This window comes from Protopterus annectens, chromosome 7.part0, assembly GCF_019279795.1.
Source record: "Protopterus annectens isolate FY-2018-M chromosome 7.part0, PAN1.0, whole genome shotgun sequence".
Classification (NCBI taxonomy): Eukaryota; Metazoa; Chordata; order Ceratodontiformes; family Protopteridae; genus Protopterus; species Protopterus annectens.
In genome coordinates, this window is record NC_056739.1 from 446,312,315 (window position 1) to 446,335,723 (window position 23,409).

Sequence of the window (23,409 nt, forward strand, 5' to 3'; positions counted from 1 at the left end):
CAAAACATCTTCTAAATATATGAGGTATTAACCTGTGCATTTCACGTTTTTCTCAAAATTACTTTTTAAAAAAATAATGTACACCTTCTACTTTTATCTTTTTCTGCAGCTGAATGTGCATATTAAGGACAGGGATAAAGATGTTTCCACACTATGTCCACTAAAAGAAATTAAAATACCTGATCTAATTATTTGCTTTTTATCACCACAGACATTTAGCAGCATTCACAGAATGAAGTTAATACACCCACTTACTACTGTTAACTTTACAGACTTCTGCTGTAGCTCCTCGAGTCTCTAACCCTGGTATTGTTGAAGCATGGCAAGATTACCAACTCCACCTTTTTCTTTAGGAAGGTAAGCTGACCAAAACCAGTCTATTAATAAGATGCACAGCTGCACCCCCTACAAGCAAGTGGCATGTTATTCCATCTAAGGTAACCAGCAGTGCAAGTTAATGTCCCGCTCCCACCCAAATGAAATGCCCATTAATGTCCCGCTCCCATACAAATGAAATGCCCATTCACATTTTTTTTCTTCAGTGTCATATTGACACAGCACTTTGGTAAACAGAGCCCATGTTGTTTAAAACCTCAAATGATTTGACTTGTATTCCATGACCTGTTGTATTCCATCTACCAAGGTTAATTTTAAAATACTACAGTGCATTTTTGAATATATCACAGTCATATCAGGATCACTTTTAGTGCTAAGTGTGGAAAGGAGGGGTTATTCTTATAGTAAAACTGTGGCAAGGTATTTTTCCAGATCAGAGCTGACCTGTTACAAATATGGACTTACATACACCTGACATAGTACGGAACACTGTAGAGTTTGGGAACTGCTTATCAGCTTGAAATGTCTCAGCTCACAGTGACTTCCACAGAATGAAATCATATAAAAGAAGCTTCATATGGGTAGTTGCAAAACCCTTACAGACTAGAAGGACCAATAACAATCTCCTAACTGACTTATGTTGGCACATGCTCTATAAATATCCCAAAACCTGTCCCATTTTTTTTAAATATGAACATGTTTACATATTCCGGACTGTAATAATATTCATGCAAATTAACACATTTTAAGGTCCTTGCCTGGTCTGATTATTTGAAATACTGACTTGCAGAGTTTACTATGTCACTGGATTTGTTTGCCTTGCTAGAAGCCTGAAGGGAACAAAATTACAAACACCACATACAAGCCTGGTACAGTTTGATTAATTTCAATTTGCCTTATCATTTCCCTGCTATGTACTATCAATGGCTTCTGTGTGGGCATTGACAGTTTACAATACTTGTGGTTATTACAGCACTATCAATATTCCTATCATCTGACATTCTACAAGAGGGGTAAATAAAACAAGTCAGTAAAGAAATAATGGTCCCTCCATCAATTCAAAACAGATGAATCCCAGCTGGAATTTATTTGGTCCCTCCATCGATTCAAAACAGTTAGACATATTTTCCCAGCTGGAACTTAATTTTTTTCCAGTTTGTTCCTCAGATTTCATATTTGTTTCTGCTATACATATATATATTTTTTTTTGAATAGTAAATGAACTTTGTTTCCTTGGCTCCCTGTTTCAGATATGATCGTTTCACTTCACAGAATACATGCTTTTTTCACCCTTTCCTTCAAATATTTATCACTGTGAAAGTAAATTTCCTGTGTATTATGTTGGTTTCCAATGACTCCATTATTCTTCTTCTCACAATACACTTGCATGAATCGTAGCACATGCTGCATTAAGAAAATAGAACTCTACACATACCAGTCCAGAGTCTAGTATCCTAAATCATTAAGCATTTCTTTTTTTATAGGATAATATCTTGTCAAAGGAATCCAAAAACTGCTGTTGCTCTAATAAAGTTTTCCTAAAGGTCCTCTAAAATCCAAAGGAAGGTGTAAAGTGCATTACAGACTGGACCCCTTCAGTAGCTTGACATGACAATGAGTACAGCTACTGTTTCTGGTAACTGAAGCACAAAACTTTCAGCTGTAGAGTTTGACCTGTGAAATAACTTAACTTGTGCAGAAAAAAATGTCATCCTGTTTCATTGCCCACAAACAGTTTGGTCAGCAGATTGGAAAATCAGCAGTCAATGAAACGGGTCATTTTTCCTAGCTCCAAGGTGACCCATTTATTCCCTCATGACAGGACAGCTCGTCTCAATACATAACGGCCCGCTAATTCTAGATTCCACTGACACTTTTCCAGAATTCTACGGCATTCTTCTCTGGATAGGTTACTTGTATGAAACAGTTGTTCCAACTAAGAAAAAAGAAAAGAGAAATATAATTAAAGTCATCAAAGATTCATACAAGTTTGTGTACATCATGCATAATTTTCACCTTTATTTATGTCATGTGTCTCTCTCTGGTTCTCGTGCCATTGCTATGTTCTTAGACCCAAAGGCATAGACAACTACAGCCTTGATAAGGAGAGAATCTAACCTGTTCCCTAGAGGACATTTCTTCAGGCAACCATTTTCCTTGTGAGGAACCTTTGTGGTCTCTCCAACTGCTGCAGGTGCTTGGAAAGGTACATACCAAACCATGGTGACCTGCACAGCTTACTACTCAAAAAGCAGAAGTGGACAGGGGTTTACTGTCCCATATTGCATTATATGTAGTTATGAGTGTGAGACACTAATAATGGGGACTTCAGGGATACTGGAATGCTTAGGGAGACACCTTAGTAGGAAGCAAAGTGGTATTATCCCATTGTACAACAATAAGATAAGAACTTAATCTGAAGCAATTTTTCATAATTCATCACCTATGACACCTTCAGAATGGAAGCAGTCTGGAGAGGGCCTATTGAATGGTTCATTGATTATAACACAACTAATACAGAAGACATAGCATATCAGCTTACTACAGCAACACCTGGACAAAGGTGACAGGCAGAGAGAGAGAGAGAGAGAGGCAGGGACAAAGATAGAAATTAGCGGTTGTGTAAGAACTTACCATAACACTAGATGTCCTACTGACCACTGTTGCAGTATTTCTAATACATGGATTATCACCACTGACATCTGGCAGGGGTATCAAAGGCTTTACCTTCCTAATATCATACATCCAGCATGTGACCTCAGCTCACAAGCAAAGGGGTATATAGGCAGAAGTACAAGTGTAATTGTTTTGACTATCTCCAATCCAGCAGCCTGAAGACCCCTGAGACAGAAAACTGGTGAGCTACGACAGGTATAGTATAAAGCATAGTATGAAGTGGTAAGAAAGACCCCCTCTATTCTAGGGTATATCCCATGGAATAGGAACGGAGGGAGAAAGGAGACAGGGGAAGGAGGGTGGGAAGGAATACTGCAGCAGGGATCAGTAGGACATCTACTGTTACAGAAGTCCTTACACAGCTGTACTATGTCTTGACTTGCATCACTTCCTAACACATGGGTGAATCCCAAAGCTAAAGGGAAAGTAAGGCTGGTGTTTAAAAGTAGAGGAACTGTCCTGGAGTCCAGACTGGACTGACCTAGCAAAGGCAGCTCTGGATCTTGAAAAAGCATCAATCCTGTAGTGTTCAGTGAAGGTGTGTACAGATGACCAGGTGGCAGTTTCCAGTATGGAACTGGCATTTTCTCCTTTGTAGAAAGCCCCAAAATCTGCCAGAGATACTACAAGAATGAGCACAAGGGTGTGAGGGCAAGGTTATAGAGAGTAACAAAAGGAGATGGCCTTAGACATCCGGATTGCAATGTTTAGCTTGGATACCAGTTGGCCCAATTTCGAGTCTGTGAAAGAAACAAACAGTTGATCAGATTTTCAAATGGATTTTGTTTTGTCCAAATAGAATCTTAATATAAATGTCCAGAGAATCTAGTATTCTTTCACCCCAATTCTATGGGTTGGGAAAGAAAGTAGGTAGATTTTTGGCCTGATTGAGAGATCACCACTTTAGGCATAAATGAAAAGCTAGCCCTAAGGGTCACCCTGTCATTGTTAAAACAAACAAAAAAAAGAGGAATGGCCATGTATACCTGAAGCTCAGAAACTCTCCTAGCTGAAGTAAGCCAAAAGTAGCAAAGTTTTCTAGGTGCAGAAGATGAAGCTTGCTGATGTTGCTGGTTGGAAAATAGGTAAGGTTAGGTCTTTCAGCATGAACAATAGGTCCCAAGTAGGGTTAATGGGCTTTCTTGGTGGTCTAAGATGCAGGAACCCTTTTATGAATAATTTGACCTCAGATCTGGACATAAGTGTGTGTGTGTGGGGGGGGGGGTGAAATGTAGAAAAAGAGATGGCTGACAGATGGCCTTTGATGGAAGAAAAGACCAGGCCTGTATGTAAGATCTCACACAGATATTTCAGAATGGAAGGTACCTCTGATTGATTCATAAGATCATAGTATCATAGGAAGTTACTAAGCAAATGGCCCTAGGGCCTTTACAAGCCTAGCCAAGTTTTACCCTTATTTTCACAATCAGCACCTATTGCCCCTGTCCAAGAGGGACACAGGTGGAACCCCCATGGTGAATTTACGGTTACCCATCTAATCATCCAGATTGCATTTGAAGAAGGCCAACGAGGTGCTCTGTTTGACATGAAGTGGAAGTATGTTCCAAATGTGTGGTAACCTCTGGGAGACAAATCTATCCCTCCAGCAGGTTCTGTTAACGTCAAATACCAGGTTAAGGTCTTTAGGGTGAGTAACCTGTGTACCCTTTGACTTACAGATATGCAGCATTTCCAATAAAGCAGGGTCAGAGATTGCCTTGTATGCAAGGCAGAGATCATTTCTGAGTAGTCTGCATGAAACAGAATAAAGTGACAGTGATGTCAGATGATCCACATAGGACAGACGCTGAAGACGTTGAATTTTTCCTTGTAAGGAACCCTTTTCTCACCAACTCCTGTGGGTTCTTGGAAAGGTACATACCCAAAGGGGGAGTTGTGCTCAATTATGGGCCTGATGAGGAAAGAGTAGAGAGAGGTTGTAACTACTTTTTTTTTGTGGAGGCAATGCACTTAATTAGGAGATGAGCAATATAAAATGCCCTTCTTACCACTGTAGAGATATGGTGGTCAAAGGTAATCTTGCTGTCAACCTGTGTGCCCAGGTCTTTCACCACTGAGTGCATACTTAAGATGTTGCTATTGATGTGGTAGTTAGTAGGAACTTTGCTCTTACCAAAAGGGATGATAATACATTTTTTTTGCATTGAGTTTAAGGCCATGGCTTTGGCACCAATCATTTGTTTGTGTTTGTGTAATACCCTCTTATAGGCTCATAGGTTCACAGGTGTGTACTAGGCAAATGGCCCTGGAGTCTTTACAAGCCTAACCCATAGGATTACCCTGGCATTGTGCCACCTGACCTTAGTTTCCAGTGCCTCTGTTGAGTAGAGCCACTGGAGGGATCCCCAGGGTGAATTTTCTATTTCCCATCCACTCATCAAGATTTCTCTTGAAGAGGGCCAGTGAGGTGCTCTGTTTGACATGTATGGGAATTCTATTCCATAGCATGGGCAGTCCCTGGGTTATGAACCTGTCCTTCCAGCACATTCTGTTGATTGTGGTAATGAGATTGAGATCTCTGGAGCATGTGGTGCGGAGGGATTGGAATTTCTTTAGATGTAGCATTTCTAATAGAGCTGGGTCAGATATGGCTTTATAAGTCAAGCAGAGATTGCCTCTAAGTAGGCGATATGAGACAGAGAAAAGTTGGAGTTTTTTGAGACAGTCCATATATTACAAGTGTTTAAGGCCTAGGATCCTCTTTGTGAGGTACTTTTGCAGCCTCTCCGGTTGTTGCAGGTGTCTAGTGAGGTACATGCCAAATGGGGCATTGTACTCAATGACTGGCCTAATGAAGGAAGAGTAGAGGGAGACAATGATCTCTTTCTTCCTGGATGCAAAACCCTTAGTAATGAGATGTGCCACATAGAAGGACTTTCTGACCACAGTGGTAGTATGGTGGTCAAAAGACAGGTTGATGTCAACCTATGCTCCCAGATCTCTTATAACGCCTTCTGTGTTCAGTGGACTACCATTGATGTGGTAGTTCATGGGAACTGGGTTTTTCTCAAAGGGGATGACGACACATTTTTTGGCATTGAGCTTAAGGCCATGGTTCTGACACCAGTCGTTGGTCTCAGTGAGGCTTTTCTGTAGGATGTCAACATCACTTGGAGAGTTAATAATTTTTTTTTATTTTATTTTTTTATTTAACATTTGTTAACTGGGAAAGTCCGACTTGAAACAAAGTCAATTTTCAGTGTAGGCCCGAGGAAAAATGCTCCAAACACGTCTTTGTAACATGGGAGGAAACTGGAGCACCCAGAGGAAATGCACACGAATGCAGGGAGGACATGCAGACTCCACGCAGAAGGCACTCGAGCTGAGAATCGAACCGGAAAACCTCTTACTGTGAGGCGACAACGCAACCGCTGCACCACTGTGCCCTAATAATAATAATAATAATAATAATAATAATAATAATGGCTCCCAACTTGCAATTGTCTGCGAACTTTGTCAGCCAGAGTCCCTTTGTGTTGGCCTGGAGTTCTGAGAAGTAAATACCAAACAGGAGAGGACTCAGGATTGATCCCTGTGGGACTTCACTCATGACTGTTTGGCAGTCTGACTTGGAGTCAGCTACTTTCACACCGTGGGTTCTGTCTGTGAGCCAGTTTGCAACCCACCTAGTGAAATAGGGACTGATGCCTAGCTTAGTGAGTTTTTCTATGATTCCTGACAGCGGAATGGTATCAAAGGCTTTGGCCAGATCAAGGTAGGCTGTATGAACCACGGTGCCTTCATCCACAGCTCTGGTGACTGACTCAAAGAAGTCAACCAAGTTGAGCAGGCATGATCTACCCTTCACAAAACCATACTGTGTGGGATCCAGAGTTTGTAGATTCCCTATATCCTTGTTTATTAGGTCCATGATGATGCATTCCATAGCTTTGCATATCAGACTTGTCAGGCTAACGGGGCAATAGTTCCCAGGGTCTGTAGTTGCTCCTCCTTTGTGGAGAGGGATGACTATAGCAGCACAACATTCAGTAGGGACAAAGCCTGAGGTGAGGCTGTGATTGAACAGGGCACACAGGTGAGGTGCCAGTTCACTCTGTAGTTCATGCAGAGCACAGCCAGGGATACTGTCGGGTCCTACAGAAGCTGTATTCTTGGCCTTGGACAATGTTGTTTTAACCTGTGTAGCAGTAATACTGGGTGCCTGGCAATCTACTGATATTGTGATTGGTCCTTCGGGGGGGGGGTAAAGTTGGCACTGAATCTGTAGGCCAGTATATTGGGAATATCTGTTGGCTCGGTATAGGAGGTACCATTGTGCAGTAGCTCAGAGCAAATCTGGGTACTGCCGTGGAGGTTCTTTACATAACTATAGAAGGCCTTGCGGTTGTCTTTACTATGTGCTGCAATTCTGTTTTCATAGCTAGCTTTAGAGGATTTGATGAGGGATCTCAACTTTTTGTTGAGGCTGATAATGGAGTCTTGGGACTTCACCTTATTCTGCATCAGTTTCCTCCATCTGTTGTAGAGTTTGTTTATGCGAAGTGACCACCAGAGTGGCTTCCTTTTTTTTTGGAGAAGAGCGTCTTGGTTCTATTGGGTATGGTGAGATCCATGCATTTGTGTATGTGTTCGTTTCATGCATTGGTGTATGATTCGGCGGTCATGCAACTATTCTCCATTTGCATGGGTGTTGTGAAGTTAGCCACCTCTGTTCTTAGGAGCCCAAAGTTAACTTTGGAGAAGTTTTTCATGGTGGTTACCTTTGTTGGGGGGTTGGGTGGGATGTGGATTTCCAAGGTGATTAGTTTGTGTTTGGATCTAACCAGGGAAGTGCTGACTACTGGTGTACAGCAATGGTCGCCCATGTTAGTAATGACCATTTTGTAGGATGTTGACATAATTTGGAGATTCTATGACCGTTCCCAGTTTGCAGTCATCAGCAAACTTTGTTAGCCACAGACCTTTAGTTTTTGCTTGTACTTCATAGAAATAGATTTCAAACTGTAGAGGTCCAAGGACTGATCTCTGTGGAACACCACTGGTTACGGTCTGCTGTTGGAGATGGATTCATTTATTTTGAATATATGGCTTCTATCAGTGAGCCAGTTAGTGACCCATCTAATGACATAAGTGTTGATACTGAGCTGGGTGAATTTGTCAATGATGCCTGAGTGGGAGAATAGTGTCAAACACCTTGGATAAGTCTAGGTAGGCTGTATGCAGAGATTTTCCCTTGTCCAGGGCCTTGGTGTCTGTCTCAAAGAAGTCCACTAGGTTTAAGAAGCATGATCTCCCTTTGACAAATCCAAACTGAGTAGGGTCAAGTGTTTGGAGATTACCTATATCTTTGGGGTCCTATCCATTCCTATGGCACCAACAGAAGAATCTCTTTGATTTGGCTATGTAAGATTTTTCAAGTGGTGGGTATTCCAGCTTCTTGGAGAGCATTAATACCTTCTTCAGCAAAATGGTGGCTGTAAGAAATTAGTTAGGTTAAGGGATGACAGATTGTGGTGAGGCAGTAACCCCTTCTGTTGTGTGATGAGATCTGCTTGGTGTGGCAGTTTGCAGTACTTGCTCCTGGCTAAAAGATAAAAAAGAGGGAAACAATGTTGTCTTGGCCTAAAGAGAATCACCAGCAAGAGTTTTTTTTTTTGGGCTTTTCAAGACCTTTTGAAATGAGGTAATGGTGGGAACGTGTAGAGGAACTCTACTGTCCACTGAAATGTGAAACCATCTGTTCTCCAGATTGAGGACCAAGGGTCCCGGGTGGAAATTAGAAGCTCTTTGTTTATCTTTGAAAAGAACACATCTGTCTGAGGAGTCCCCCAAAGATGAAGGATGTCCATTCATGAGGGTCCTTCAAGGTCCTGATTAAAGCAACTGCTAACAAATTTTCTTGTGATCAGATTTATGTGGAACATGTTTTTCTGGGTGGTAAGTTCCCAGACTTTCTGTGCCTGTCTGCACAATTGGTAAGATCTAGTCCCTCCTTGCTTCTTTATGTACCAGATTACTGTTGTGCTGTCTGTGAGCACTTGTAGGCTACTTGGTTTCCAGAGATGTCAAAAGACTTGAAGAGCTTAGATGAGGGCACTCAAATCCTTCATGTTGATGTGTTTGTTTAGTAGCATTGTCTGCTATCTGCTCTGTACTCATTGGGTGCTTTTCTACCCCCCCCCATGCCTTGCCTGAGGTATCTGTCTGTATTTCCTAAACTGAGGCTGCAGGAGTGACGGGAAGCCTTGAGTTGAGTTTCACCTGATCCCTCCACCATAAGAACTGCTTTTTAAGACAGGGTAAAATAGAAAATCACTGTGTCCAGATGGTGTAAGTGCTGATACCAAAATGTTTTCAGGTACCACTGGACTTTCCTCAGATGCAGTCTGATTAGAGGGAGCATTGGGACAGCAGCTGCCATGAACTGCAGAGCCCTTACTATCTCCCTTGCTGAGAACTGACAGAGGGAGGCAAGGTTGTGGAAGCAGTTTGTAAGATTCTCCACCTTCTCTTGAGGTAAGATGGCTTGCATTTGTTTTATGTCTAGCCTACAGCCCAGGAAGACTAGATCCTAAGATTGCTGCAGAGAGGAACTTTTGTAGTTCACTGTGATCCCCAAATGAGATAGGAGGAGTTGAGTGAACTGGAGATGGTCTAGTGGTAAAGTAGTTTGGGTTAACAGGTCATTAAGAAAAAGTCCACAGAAAGGCACAGGTGCAAACAGCAATGAAAAGTTTAATAAAATATTAAAATAAAGCGCTTTTCGTCCTACTCACTGGTAGGACGTCTTCAGATAAAATGAGTGTGTTACACCCAAGTTTTTATACATTAGTTAAATGCATAGTCAATTAAGTAATTACACCATCAATTAATCAAATGAAGCTGCGTAACACTCACTTAAAAATATTATCTCACTCTACCCTGTAAATAGTCACAAAAAGCCTCATTCATGAATACACGTTTTACCCTAAAAATATATATAATTCATCAGTTACTATTTCCTTACAAAATATAAAATATGTAAACAAAAATATATAAACAAAATATATATATGTATTAATATAAATATGTCATCAATCCACTATATACTTTTGTTTGCATATTTTATATTTTTGTAAGGAAATAGTAACTGATGAATTATATATATATATATATATATATATATATATATATATATATATATTTTTTTTTTTAAGGGTAAAATGTGTATTTATGAATGAGGCTTTTTGTGACTATTTACACTGGTCACTGTGATGTAATGAAAGGACTATCTCTGGGTCAATATACAGCTGAGAGCTCATTCAGATTTCTGTTACTGACATACAGCAGAATCTGCAAAGTCTGGACGCAATTAGACCACCGGGCATGAATGACGCCTTGAATATAAACAGTGTGCTCAAATTAAGAATGGCACGATTATAATAGGGGTTCTTCTAGACTGCTTAAATTTCCCCATTAAACATACTGGTATTGGATGTACTTGCAGTTCAGCCTAATGCCTTAGTTTGGTTACCATGTGCTGTATTGGTAATGAAGATGTTACATTTATTTACTTTCATGGTTTAGTTTAACATTTATTATTGTCATATTTATTAATTTCATTACCATTTATTTTATTATTTTTTATGTGTTTTTACATGTGTTGTAATATATTATATATTTTCATTTTTGGCATTACTGGATTTAAAGTTGAGTTTGATTTTTGGATTGGAACATATATTTAATATTTAAGGAAAGTTTATACACACTGTATTTTTAAGAAACTGATTAGGGATGATTCACATGGGGGGGGTATGTCATGTGATGTTGCATTTAGTATTTAACATGGCTGACTACACAACAGATTTTTTAACCTTGAAGAAGCTCGGTAATAACTGAGCGAAAGCGCTTGGTTTATTGTTTGCTGCTGTTTGGTGTGATTCAGATTACGTACCAATAAATGTGCTGTTCTTAACCTACTGCTTCTAACCACATTTTTTGGAGATTTGGGTACTGTGGCCGTGGATTTTGGTGATTCTTGGATATGCATGATGACAATATACTCTTCTTTGACCACTAAGTCTCGGTAGTGGTTAGAAAATCCTTCTACCTTGCACTAATCTTTCATGGCATCTCCCCAAAACCAAAGAAGCTATAGTCCTGCTTTATTCATCTCAGTGCAAATTGTACTACAGCTTTTAAGGCTGTCACAGGTTTCCAACTTTGTTCGGTGGTGCTGCTGTTGAAACTTTTATGTGAGACTAGAGCATAGTAGCACTGATTAATGCTTACACAGAGGAGTATGATTGGGTTTCGGATAATAACTAGCTTGTTATTTGAGGCATGTACCCTTTGGCATATACCTCCCTAAGCATCTAAAGCAACTTCAGAACCCTTAATGTTTCCTCTCTAAAAAGATCTCAGGTCTGAGTACCCCTAGCCATTCTGATAGACTAAATGCTTTGCCCCTCTCTTCATTATCATACAGACTCCTGAGGGGTGATTTCAGCTTAGACTTCTATTGAAGTTGCTAAATAATAACAGACGTTTGAGTTTTAGACGTCATATCCTTTAAAAAAATGCATACTAACAAATTCTGTTATTTTTTAGCAATTTTCTAAGTTCATGAGGGCAATATTTATAATCGGTCCCTGTTTGTTTTAGGCTTTGTCCAGATTTCGTGCATTAAGACTTTGAGGGGGGGGGGGGGTGAGAGAGTGAAATGCCCTAGTTAGAGTTATCAGGTGGAATTTATTTTCAAGTGCATATTTAAGGAATTGTGAGTTTCAAGGGAAGAGAAATTTACTGCTGCTCATGCTAAGTTTGCTTAAAAGGTACAACTGTTTTGTTCAGCAAATGGTATCACTATTGTCATATAGAATTTTAAAGCAGTGTTTGTAGCACAGCAGGTAGTATACTTGCATCTTGATGTAGAAGGCTATAGGTTCTACTTCCACAGCATGTAGATTTGTATTTTAAGGAGATAGGGTGCTGTAGTCCTGAGTATGTCCTCCTTTGGAGGAAATGCCTAGTAACTATGAACCTGTTTTTCAGCTTGCCACCCATTCCCTATTGCAATATACTACTAGCTTACCATTTTTTTTAATGTAGCATGGGCAATTTATTCTTTAAAGGCAGTAGGCACTGAATTTGTAGATGAAACACTGAAATATAAAGTTGTTTTCTAGCAACAACCTCTTCAAGTTTCAGATCTCTATAATGTGGAATTATTCAGATGACGTTTACTTCTGCAGAGATTGTGCATACTGACTGACATTGATGGATTGTAATGACAGAAGTTTAAGTGGCCTTTTATGGCTGAAATGTTCTGAATTGAACAGTTATTGGCTCATATGTTTTGTTTCATTGCTTGCTGGAAAAACATCCAAAACTATAAATTTAAAATGCACTAATAAGTGGTGCTGTATTACAGAAGGGAAATAATTAAATTATTTTATATTATAATTAAAACAATCTGTATATATTATAATCATATGTATAAATATGTACACTTCTTATGCATGGCTACTTTGGTTTATCACAGTAACAGGAAGGATACTGTAATGTCTGTGTCAAGAAATAAGGTCTAAAGCTTTTAGTTAAGCATATAATGAAGTTGTTCACGTCACTGATAATAGACCCAGTTTCATATAACTAAGCGTCAACCACACAAAAGCAGAAAACGCCCAGAATTTCCCTCTCCCACTCAGTAAAACTAAACTTGAAAAAAGAATTAATAATGTGCATATATTAGGGCTATTGGAATTATCTTTGAAAAGATGATGACTTGCAACTGTGTCAATGTTGGGATTATGAAGAAATGCTTGATTAAGCATTAATTAAAAGATATACATAATTTAGTGACTGCACACAGTTTAAGTTAAATACAGCTGTAGTGTGTCATGCATTCAGAGCACAGAATGCCAGCTTTTATTTAAACAGCAACTTGTGTTACTGAGAGCTAATCTTGGAAGCCAAATAACACTAGTGTTATAAACTAATCTTTTTAAATCTGTATAATCTGAACAGGTTCATTGAACTCCGTTTAATGTCCTACATGAGAAATACTGAGCTAAAGAACACTATTCCCAGCTAATGAACACTATTCCTCAGTAGTTGTTTCTAAGTCACTTATAAATAAATAAATAAAACAAGGGGAAGTATTTTGAGATAAAACAAATACCTTGTCTTTATAGTAGGTAAAAAGGAAAACTCTGTTAGAACCCAAGTAAATAAAATGATTATTAGCAATGAATGAGAAATTATTCCAGTACAGAGAACTGAACAGCCAAGCCTTCTTGATCAGAATTCAAAAGGACTGGCAGCTGAAAGTTCCCTTGAGTTAGTTGCAATTTACATGGGGTATGTAAAAAAACTTATCATGGATTCCTAATTAAATCTAGATATTTGTAATCATTGTAGAAGTAAAGCATAAAACAGTATGCACACTGAGAATTTTGAACAGTGTTTATGGCAACTGGGGAGAAATAGCCAAGTAATGGGACCCTGTAATGGCTATGTGTGTGGGGGGGGGGGGGCTGTGTGGGCAGGGCTCTGGGTTTGCACCCCCCTGCAAAACATCCTGTGGGCTCCCTTGCCTGCAAGGTATCTGCACTGATATCTTGAGGTAAGCATCCATTAGATCTAAGGACATTGGAAAAGCCTGGGGCAGAAGGAAAGGTAGCAGGATGTGCATGAGAGCATTTTGAATGCTGTCATTTTGAATAAGATGTTTTGCAAGGAGAGCCAGTATGCATCTCCACTGCCCTTCTTTCCTTGGCACTAGGAAAAGTTTGGAGTAAAACCCCTTTCCAACAAATTCTTCTGGCACTGGCTCTGTTGTGCCTTGTGCCTGAAATTCCTGTAAAATGCATGGGAGCACAGGAATCTGATTGTGTGGAGGATAGGATATGCCATTTAGAAGGGGAATCTGCATCCAAGACATGGCATAACTTTTTTTAATGATAGGAAGCACCAAGTTGTCTGTAGTAAACTTTTCTCAGATAGAGATAGACTGGGTCAGCCTTTTTCAGAGGGACAGGGGTAGGTCTGGGGCCAGGGGGGGGGGGAAGAGGTTGTAGATAGTCATAGAGATTTGTCCCCAAAAAGGGGCCTGCCAATTGAGGCATCCCTTTGTGGTTTATCTAGTAATCTCTTTCTGGGAACCTTCCTAGGTTTCTGACTAGGCCTAGGGTCCCTTCTGACAAAAGAGGTGGGTTTGGTTGGGTAATACCTCTAGTACCTAGGTACAGAGGCTGAAAGAAGCTGTTTGCAGTCCTTCATGCTTTTATCTTGCTCTTAAAGTGTTTTGAAAAGGTTGGCAGCCTGGGGGCCAAACAAGAGATTGTTGTATAAAGGGGAATCTACTATTTTTGCTTTCATGTCCTCAGAATACCCTGGCTATGTAACCATGCATACCTGTGGATTACAGAGCCTGTAGCAGGTGCTCTGTAAGAGGCTTCTACAGCACCATAACTACATTTAGTACTGTGTCTGGCTACCAGTGTAGCCTGATTAAGTAATGATAACATTTCAGGGAGTTGTAGGTTTTCCTGTTTTTGTCCTAACCCACAGGATTTTCTCAGATAAAAAATGCAGCAATCAGGCTGTATTTTCTTTCTTTGTACTAGAAAACATGTTACATGATGTGAGGAGGGTGTCCTTGGGAAATAAATATAGAATACAGGGAGATCTACTGGCAATTAGTTTTGGAAGCAAATAGGTCCCCTGCGTTAAATGGATATGTATCCCTGGCCCTTGTCCTCAAACTCTGATCTGAAAAGTTATAGTATATCACATTATTTTTAAAAGGTTTTTGTTGTTGTTGCTTTTTAACAAGCTTTTGAGATACTTTTAGCCAGTGTGAATTTTTAAGCAAAGTGAAAATTTAAAGAAGTATTTATTAGATAACTTTTGTAGAATGAAGTGAACAGGTTTGGTAAAAACAATTTTAGATATTTTATTCTGGTCTCTTGACACTAGATGGTGCTATTGTCTGCATAATTGAATCTGATTTTGTTTTATGGTTATAATTTATGTATAAGAATTCAACATAATTTGTACATGTTATATATGAGTTTTTTACATATTTCAAAATGCATATTTATATCGAAAGTTAAATATTTTAAGGAATACAAGTTTCTTAGGTCAATTAAATAACTTTGGGGATTTTTAAGGGAAGATCAGGGTTGACTTTATTTAATGATTACTTAAATAATTGCCACGATTGGTTGGGATATAAAAATGGGGTTGGTATGATGTTCTGGTTTATTATCTGAGGAAATCATATGGGTTAGGATGAAAACACGGTGATAACAGTTAAAAGAGTTTATGTAGATTATTGTCTTGTTCTTTGCTGTATTCGGAAATAATAAACTTGTGTGGTTTCCACCTATAACTACCTGAGATGGTTACCTCTACAGTGCTTTGTTTTTTGTGGTTGGTGTGCTACTCGTTTCAACTGGTAGTTTTTTTGGTGCTGGCTCTAGTTCCTCTTCGTCTCTGTTAAGAATAACAATTGTTATTTAGAATCAGTACCCTGTGAATCCACCACTATCTTATTTAAAGAACTGAGCATAAATATCAAGTACTTATCATCTGGGTTTGATAGTTAATAGCCCCGAATGCTAAAGTAGGGGAGGTGTAAACCCTTTACCCCACCTATCCAAAGCCCTGCTATCCTTGTCTGAGGGGGGCATTGCCTCTGGGAAGGAATTTAGAAGACTTATCAAATGAGAGGGAAACTTCAGAAGGGTCCACCACAGGATTTTTAAACGAAAACATATGATCATCAGGTATTTATAAAATTTATCTGGCCTTTTCTGAGCAGGAGGCTGAAAGTCAGGGGCAGCAGAAGTGGATTGAAAATCATCCAAAAAACGCAAGAGTAGGAGGTACAGGGGAATGGGTTGGGGTGCCCATTTCCAAAAGATTGTAGTATCTTTACTGCACCTCTGACACTGAAGTATGTCTAGGCTCCCACTGAAAATGCTTCATCATATTTAAGAATGTCTTTCCAAAAGTAGTTGCTTCTGCTAGAGAGTCAGGTGAAATGGAGTCCACATCATAAGGATCTTGGCTAGGAGAGTGGATTTGACAGTAGTAGAGAAAGATGAATCCACAGCAGACATTTGAAGAGTAGGGGGAGGGGCTTGAGACCAAAAAGAGAATTTGCAGCCAAAATGGCCTCAAACAAAACTTGGGAGAAATGCATTAATTCCTTCTCCCTAGAAAAGGGAGGGGAGGGATGAGGAGAGGCAACATGTTTAGTTTTCTGATGCTTCTTTTTTGGTGCGACTTCCACCTATACTAAACATAGTGGCTCAGATCTCTGACATACTTAAATTAGTTTACTTGGGATCTCTTCCCTAACAAGGATCCAAGGGACTTCCTCTGGGCCCTCAGTTTTGATGATTTGTGTTTAACCCTTGTCTGCAGAATCCTCAGTTGTCAATGCCTCTCACTCCATACTGGCCTCTAGAGGGGTCTCGTTAGAGGTATTTGAGGAGGAATGAAACATATTGCAAGTTACGAAACCTCAGTGGGTACACTGGAGTCAGAAAGGGCTTACTGAGTCTCTGGCCTGGGCCTTTTAAGCTTTTTCTTAAGCTGTGAAAGTATGTCTGGAGAACAAGAATTTGCCTTTTTGGACTGGGCCAAGCATTTGAGCCACTGGGTCTCCAAGAAAGTGTTAAGTGAGGATAAATAGGAACTCAGACTCTTAGGTACAAAGGATTGGTACAAGGAACAGGCTTTGTAGTCACGTTCCTCTCCTAAGCAAAAAAGATTCGGGGTATGCAAATTTTGTATAGAATCTGCCTACTGTACTTAACACTTACCCCTTCCTAGCTGATATCTAATACCAGTAAGAAAAAAACAATTAAGACATTTTTCCCCAAGTATGACACGTCTGCCTATTCAAAGCAATGTTATCAATGCCTTAATGATAACCAGTCTGATGGATACACAATCTATATTCAGGCTGGTGGTGAGTCTGAGGAATTATGCCCATACATCCCCCTATATACTCTTATGCTTGCAAGATGAGGTCACATGCAAACATACCATACTGGGAAGGTAAAGCTTTGGTATCTCATCTGTATGTCAGCAGTGATAACCAATGTGTTATAAATACTGCAACAATGGACTTCAGTCAGGACATCATCCCAATACTGGACAGCTATCAAAGTTATGGAAGGAATCATGCTGAAAAAAGGAGGTGAAGGAAGTATGTTCTATTGGTACAGATGCAAGGCACTTACCAGTTCTATTGTTCCCTTGGCAGGGAGGAAATCAGCAGTCTGATTTCCATAGGGTGATTGAGCATGTTCTGCATTACATTGTTGCAGCACCTCTAGTGGCAGTGGAAAAAGTGCATTTGGGTGTTGTAAAAGTAATGGGTGCTCATTGCAGACAGGCATCTTATCATGAGTACACCTTGAGGTAGTAAAACTAAATTATTGTGTCTTCCAGAGTTACTGAATGTCTGTCACAGAGGGGAGGTTGAAAACAAGGGTAAGCTACAGAAATGCTTCCAAGACAGACAGTATGATATCATCATTCCCTGTTTTCCTGACTCTCATGCTTATGTGGGTGAATTAGTCAAGAAGGAACTATAAAAAGAGAAGTAAATGTTGGTCTAAAGAAGGCTGAGTGTAAACGGAATATGAAAAACATGAGGAAAAAGTGGTCAGGGAAATAGGTTTATGTGGTATCAGGCAACATCGTGGTAATATGCAAATTGCTTTTCACAGAAAACAAACTGAATCTGTGCATTGAACAAATGCATTAACATTGTAGTGATTTTAAATACAACTGGGGAGTGCAGAAATTTGATTTTTGATGATTATTTGTAGGAAACATTATACTGAAGTACAGGTTATGGACATTCACATGGATTTTATGGTGACTTGTTTTATATTATCGTTTGCACAGATTTTTTTCAATGATGTAAAATGAAGGGTAACAGAGTAGAATATAAGCATGTAATAGACTGTATAATCAAGACTTGCATACAAATGTATGTATATTTGATCAAATGCTTTTGATTACTTAGATGAAACACATTAACAGGCTTTTGAATAGGGTGGATAACTGTGCTTATAAATATCTGAATGACAGATTACTGCACAGTGACAACATACATTTTTAAATAGTGTTTATTATATGAGGAGTGTGACGTCCCCAGTCTGGGCCAGTAATCTAGGAGCCTGAATCCTCACTGGAGAGGGATGTTCACTTGGAACAAAAATAAATAGACACATTATTTTCAAATGCGGCTCTCTGCATCAAACACAATTTCCCTTAAGAACTCACAGGGAACACACAATCTGGAGTCAGGGTTTCTCTATCTGTCTCTCTCCAGGCCCCCAGTAAGACTCCACACTGGCACAGCTGTAGACTTGAGTCATCAGTGAGTTTCCAAGCCAAGTCCTCCAGTACCCTCTCTGTGAAACCAGTGCTTTGTGTCCCTGCTCCAAGTAGCTGACATACACACTCTTGGAGATTTGATTTACACGCGCACACACACACACACACACACACACACACACACACACACACACACACACACACACACACACACACACACACACACACATACACACACCCACACCCACACACACCTGGGATAGATTGGCACAGATTTACTAGCTATGCCCCCTCCTGCCCAGACTATAAGGTAGTTACACTGCTACCAGACACTCTAAAGCCAGCTACTCTAAGGATCTTACAAGGGTACCCAATTATACTGAGTGACATTAATATTAATACAAATTATAGTTTTTGACCAGTGCAGTAAGGCTTTCAGCAGTGGCCACAGAGTTACCAAATAGATATAAGTACTCTCAAAGTCTAAAATGTTCTCTAAATGACCAGCCACAATGACTATTATAAATATATTTAATAATAAATAATAAAAGAACATGAAAATACTAAATTTAGATTTACAATAAACACCAGAGTTTCAACCACAAGAAATGTTACAATAACACAGAAGAACAGATTCACACAGATACAGAAAAAGAGTATTTAACTAATTTCACTGTATTTTCCTGACTGATCTAAAGAATTACTATTCCCTGGCCACCTACTAGAGCAAGGCAAGATGAAGTAGGTGAGGGGTCCTTCTTTGTCAGGTTCCAAGAACATAGTGCCCTGAGACTTCAGTCTCATCTAGTATTAAAATATCATTACAGAGCTGGCTTACAGAATGACTTCACATACATCTGGTCATCTAACGTCTGGTTCTCATGCTGCTGCCATTGCTAGAAACTTAACCAGAATTTAGTACAAATGTGTTAACATAGACAGATAGAGCTTTGTTGAGATGTGTCATAGCATCTGGAAGCCATAAAACCATAAAACACTTCCACTCTCCTACAGTAGCTAATAAACCATTCTCTGGCACAGACATTTTGTCTCCGGCTGCAACCAGAACTGTAAGATACAATCTTATCAGGTAATTTAATTTCAAACTATTTTCAAAGTTAGCTGGACTAAGATTAACCTCTTCTCTTCCAGTATCCCCTGTCAAAACATATACATTTAATCAGTTACAATATAGTCAGGACCTGCTGTTGGGACATTTTTTAACACAAACAGCTTTACAAATACATTTTTCAGCACAAACATCTATACAAATCAGTTTGATATACAAATGAAATATAATTCTTTCAAAATTCCAGCTAGCTTGGCTGGCATATGTTACACACCCATTGCCCTACTTCTCCTGGCATAGCTGGCAATACCTCAGAACATCACAATGAGATAATATGAGGCAGCAGAAGTTTTGGATAAGGTTTCTGTGTGCACTCATGAAGATTTTGAGGAATGATCTTATATATTAAAATGTGCAAAACAGAACTTATAATAAAACTTTGCATACACATTCCTGTCTGCACGGTTACTTTCTTTACTGGGTGAAGCAATTATGGGCAGCATACCGTATAATATCAATGGATGGAACTTTTTTATTTTATTATTTTTTTTATTTTACATTTGTTGACTGGGCTGGTCCAACTGGATATATGTCCATTTTCAGCAGAGGCCCGGGGAGAAAAGCTCTGAGTCAAAATATTAATTCACATTAAAAACATTAAAAAACATTTAAAAAAGAAATACAGATTTAGCACAGAGAAGAAATAATAATAGCAATTAGCATATTTTTACAGTAACAACAATAAGCAATAATTACAAATAGAGGGTGTTCAATTGGGGATGAATGCAGAAAAGTAAGTTTAAGAAAGATTTTATTCAGGATAAAAGAAAGTACTAGGAGCAAGTAGCAGCTAGTCAGGGTTAGTACAAGGGCAGAGCCAGTGAGTCACGAGGTGAGTTTTGAGTTGGGATTTGAAACAGGGAAGAGAAGAGATTGCAGTGAGGTTATCAGGGAGGGAGTTCCAGGCTTTTCCTATTGAGTTAGAGAACAAGGAGTCGCCTGCCAAATTGTTGGATTTACAGGTTGATATAAGAAGTCTGTTAGCAGACCGTAGGCTTTTGAGGTTGCAATAAGGAGTAATAAGGGTAGTAAGTATAGGGGTGTTGGTAGGTTTGTAGAGGATTTTATGGGTTAAGGAGAGCTGGTCAAATAAAATCAGATTTTGCAGCTCAAGCCATCCCAGTTGTCTTAAGTTTAAAAAGTGGTGAGTTCTAAAGGCAGAGCCAGAGGCAAATCTGGCAATATTGTTGTAGGCAACAGCGAGTTTGGTGAGGTTAGTTTTGGACAAATACATGTAAATAGGGGAGGCATAAAGGAGGGTAGAAATCAGATGGGAATGGGCAATGGTGGTTCTGGAAAAAGGTGTAAGAAATGGGTTAATTCTAAACAGGGAGCCAAGTTTTCTGTTAACTAATTTTATAGTGTTGTTATTGTGAGAATCAAAGCATATGTTGTTGTCTATCTCTTCTCTGAGGAGCCTGGTGGAAGGGTCAGGTGATATGCTGGTGCCATTACTAGACAAGACAAAGAAGTCGAGTGGTAGGGATTTACGGGTGGGGGAGAAAAGTAACAGTTTGGTTTTCTTTGCGTTTAAGATTAAGCATCTTTTTAGGAACCATGTTTCAACATTTTGGAAAGTTTGTTGGGTGATAGAGTGTAGTTTAGAGGGGGATGAGGCAGAACAAATCAAAGTAGAATCATCCGCATATTGGATACAGGTTGCAGAGGGAATACTGGCATGAAAATCATTAATAAAGATAGAGAAAAGAAGGGGGCCAAGTATTGAGCCTTGAGGGACTCCAAGGGTAATGGGAAGGAGGTTGGATAACTTGTTTTGCCAATGCACTGCCTGTTGTCTGTTATGAAGATATGACTCGAACCACTTTATAGTACTGGGGTCGACTGCAAAAGTTTTAAGTAAGTTTATCAGTAGATACTTAAGACTAAGGTTTATGTATGAACTAACATGTATACTGCTGCAGCACTTGCTTGTTTGAAAGTATCTTGTGGAATTTGAAGCAAGGTTTATAAATTGTTTCGATGAGCATTTTGATGGAATAGTTTTCCAAACCGATAACCAGCTAGAACTGTAGATGAGGATTATACTACAGAGGAAAATATGTAATAAGCAAGTCATTACTAAGTATGTAGTGGAATTTGTGACAGGGCTTTGTGTGAATATATTCAATGGCTTACTGTGTGATCATGCTTTCTAATGGAGGTTAGCAGTATTAACAATAGAGATAATAATTTTGTAACATAATTTATGCTCTTGTTTCCCATGTGCACTTACGTGTATTATTCTGACAGACTCTGGGCTGCATCCTTGTGGCAGACTCCTTTTTCAAGGTTTCTGTCATATTTTGAAATATTTGTTAGAGAAGATTTTTCCATATTGTAAGCCCACTCAAACTGAAAATGATATTTAAGTTTGGGTGAGAGAAATGTATGCAACAGCATTTTTTATCAAGGTTTCTCTATGTAATCATAATGGGCTGCGGTGGTGCAGCGGTTAGCGTTGTCGCCTCACAGCAAGAGGTTTTCTTGTTCAATTCTCGGCTGGAGTGCCTTCTGTGTGGAGTCTGCATGTCCTCCCTGTGGTCGAGTGATGTCTAAAGACATGCGGGTAGGTGTGTGAGTGAATAGGTGTGCCTTCCTTGAAGGTTGGGCGTCGGGCTGGCAACTCGGCACTGTAAAAATCTACTGCCAATCATTAGCGGACCAGAGTTTTGCTGTGGTGACCCCTAACCGGGAGAAGCCGAAAGAAAGAGAGAGTCTCTATGTAATCATAAGTATTGAGGGGGAAATTATATATGTTTATATGCCACAACAGGGCTAGCCAATCAACAGTGTGATCCTTGGCTTTAGATGACTGTCACTGTTGAAGTGATATCCCAACCCCATATGCAAAACTGGAAAAGGGGTTGTAGATGGATAGATCTACATGAATACTCTAAAAGCTCCTAAACAAGTCTTGTACTGACATGTAAGAATGTTTGAATGACTGACCTCATTATACTGACTTGTATTTTGAATTTATTTTTAGGTATTTTCTTGTTAAGACTTGTGAACTAGTACAGTTATACATTATGTTAAGCTAGCTGTAAGACAGTTTTGGTTAACAGTATGTTATCCCAAGGTATTTATAACCATTCATGAAGGAAGATGTTTTAATTTTGTTTTAATATTAGCTTGTGTCATAGTAGAGATTTCAAATAGATTTGCCTACTTATATTTAAAGGTTTGGTGACTAAACCTAGTTTAGTTGTGTGGTTAAGCTCCCCTTCATTTTAGTATGTGGGAGGGGGAGGAAGAAGCTAGTGTTTAGTTACTCTGATCTAACTTGCTCTGCTATGGCTGGGGGAGCAGTTGTAACATTAGAGTGAGTGATGATTCCTACTACATTGAATGGTTGACTGATACTAAATCAGTGAATGTGCTAGTATGATTACTGAACGAGACATTGGAGTAAGGTATAAGGCTATAATGGTTAGTCTCTCCTTAGGCTGGCTGCTTTTCCTTTATCTTGGAAGTTTTAAAATGATGTTACTTTGGCTGCATTATGGCATATACATGCAGTTATTCTTAGGCTCTAATTGGAATTTGCATACATTATGGTAGAGCTGGTTCTTAATCCTAAGTGATCAGTCTCCCTGATGGGTTGTTTGATGAGGTGACTTAGTGATTATTTTGGAAGAGGTATAGGAACTCTGCTGGCTGGCTAGGTGTCTTAATGTGAGATGGGTTGTTCTGGTGTTTGATGTTATGTATAAGTTGAAGGATACCATAATATAATGAAAATCACATTGCTGTTATTTGGCATTGAATGCTTTATCCCGATGCAACTGACTGGATGTTGGATTACAAGAATGGGAGCTGATATATGGGATAGATTAATCTTGGATTAAGTGAATTGGCTATAAGGTCAGTTTCTTATGAGAATGTTTTCTTCAATTAAAGATGTAAATTCTAAGATGCAGTAGATACAATAAACTCAT

The 23,409-nt window shown here is 39.3% G+C and overlaps 1 protein-coding gene across 1 annotated transcript in view; it reads right to left on the reverse strand.

Moving 5' to 3' along the window:
• Window positions 1–1,488: 1,488 nt before the first annotated feature.
• The window catches only part of TNK1 (tyrosine kinase non receptor 1), a 368,229-nt gene continuing 346,308 nt past the window's right edge, over window positions 1,489–23,409 (reverse strand). The window contains exon 15 of the mRNA XM_044077026.1: window positions 1,489–2,272. Within this exon, the coding sequence (XP_043932961.1) occupies window positions 2,150–2,272 (123 nt within the window). The 3' untranslated portion in view covers window positions 1,489–2,149. The remainder of the gene's footprint in view (window positions 2,273–23,409) is intronic.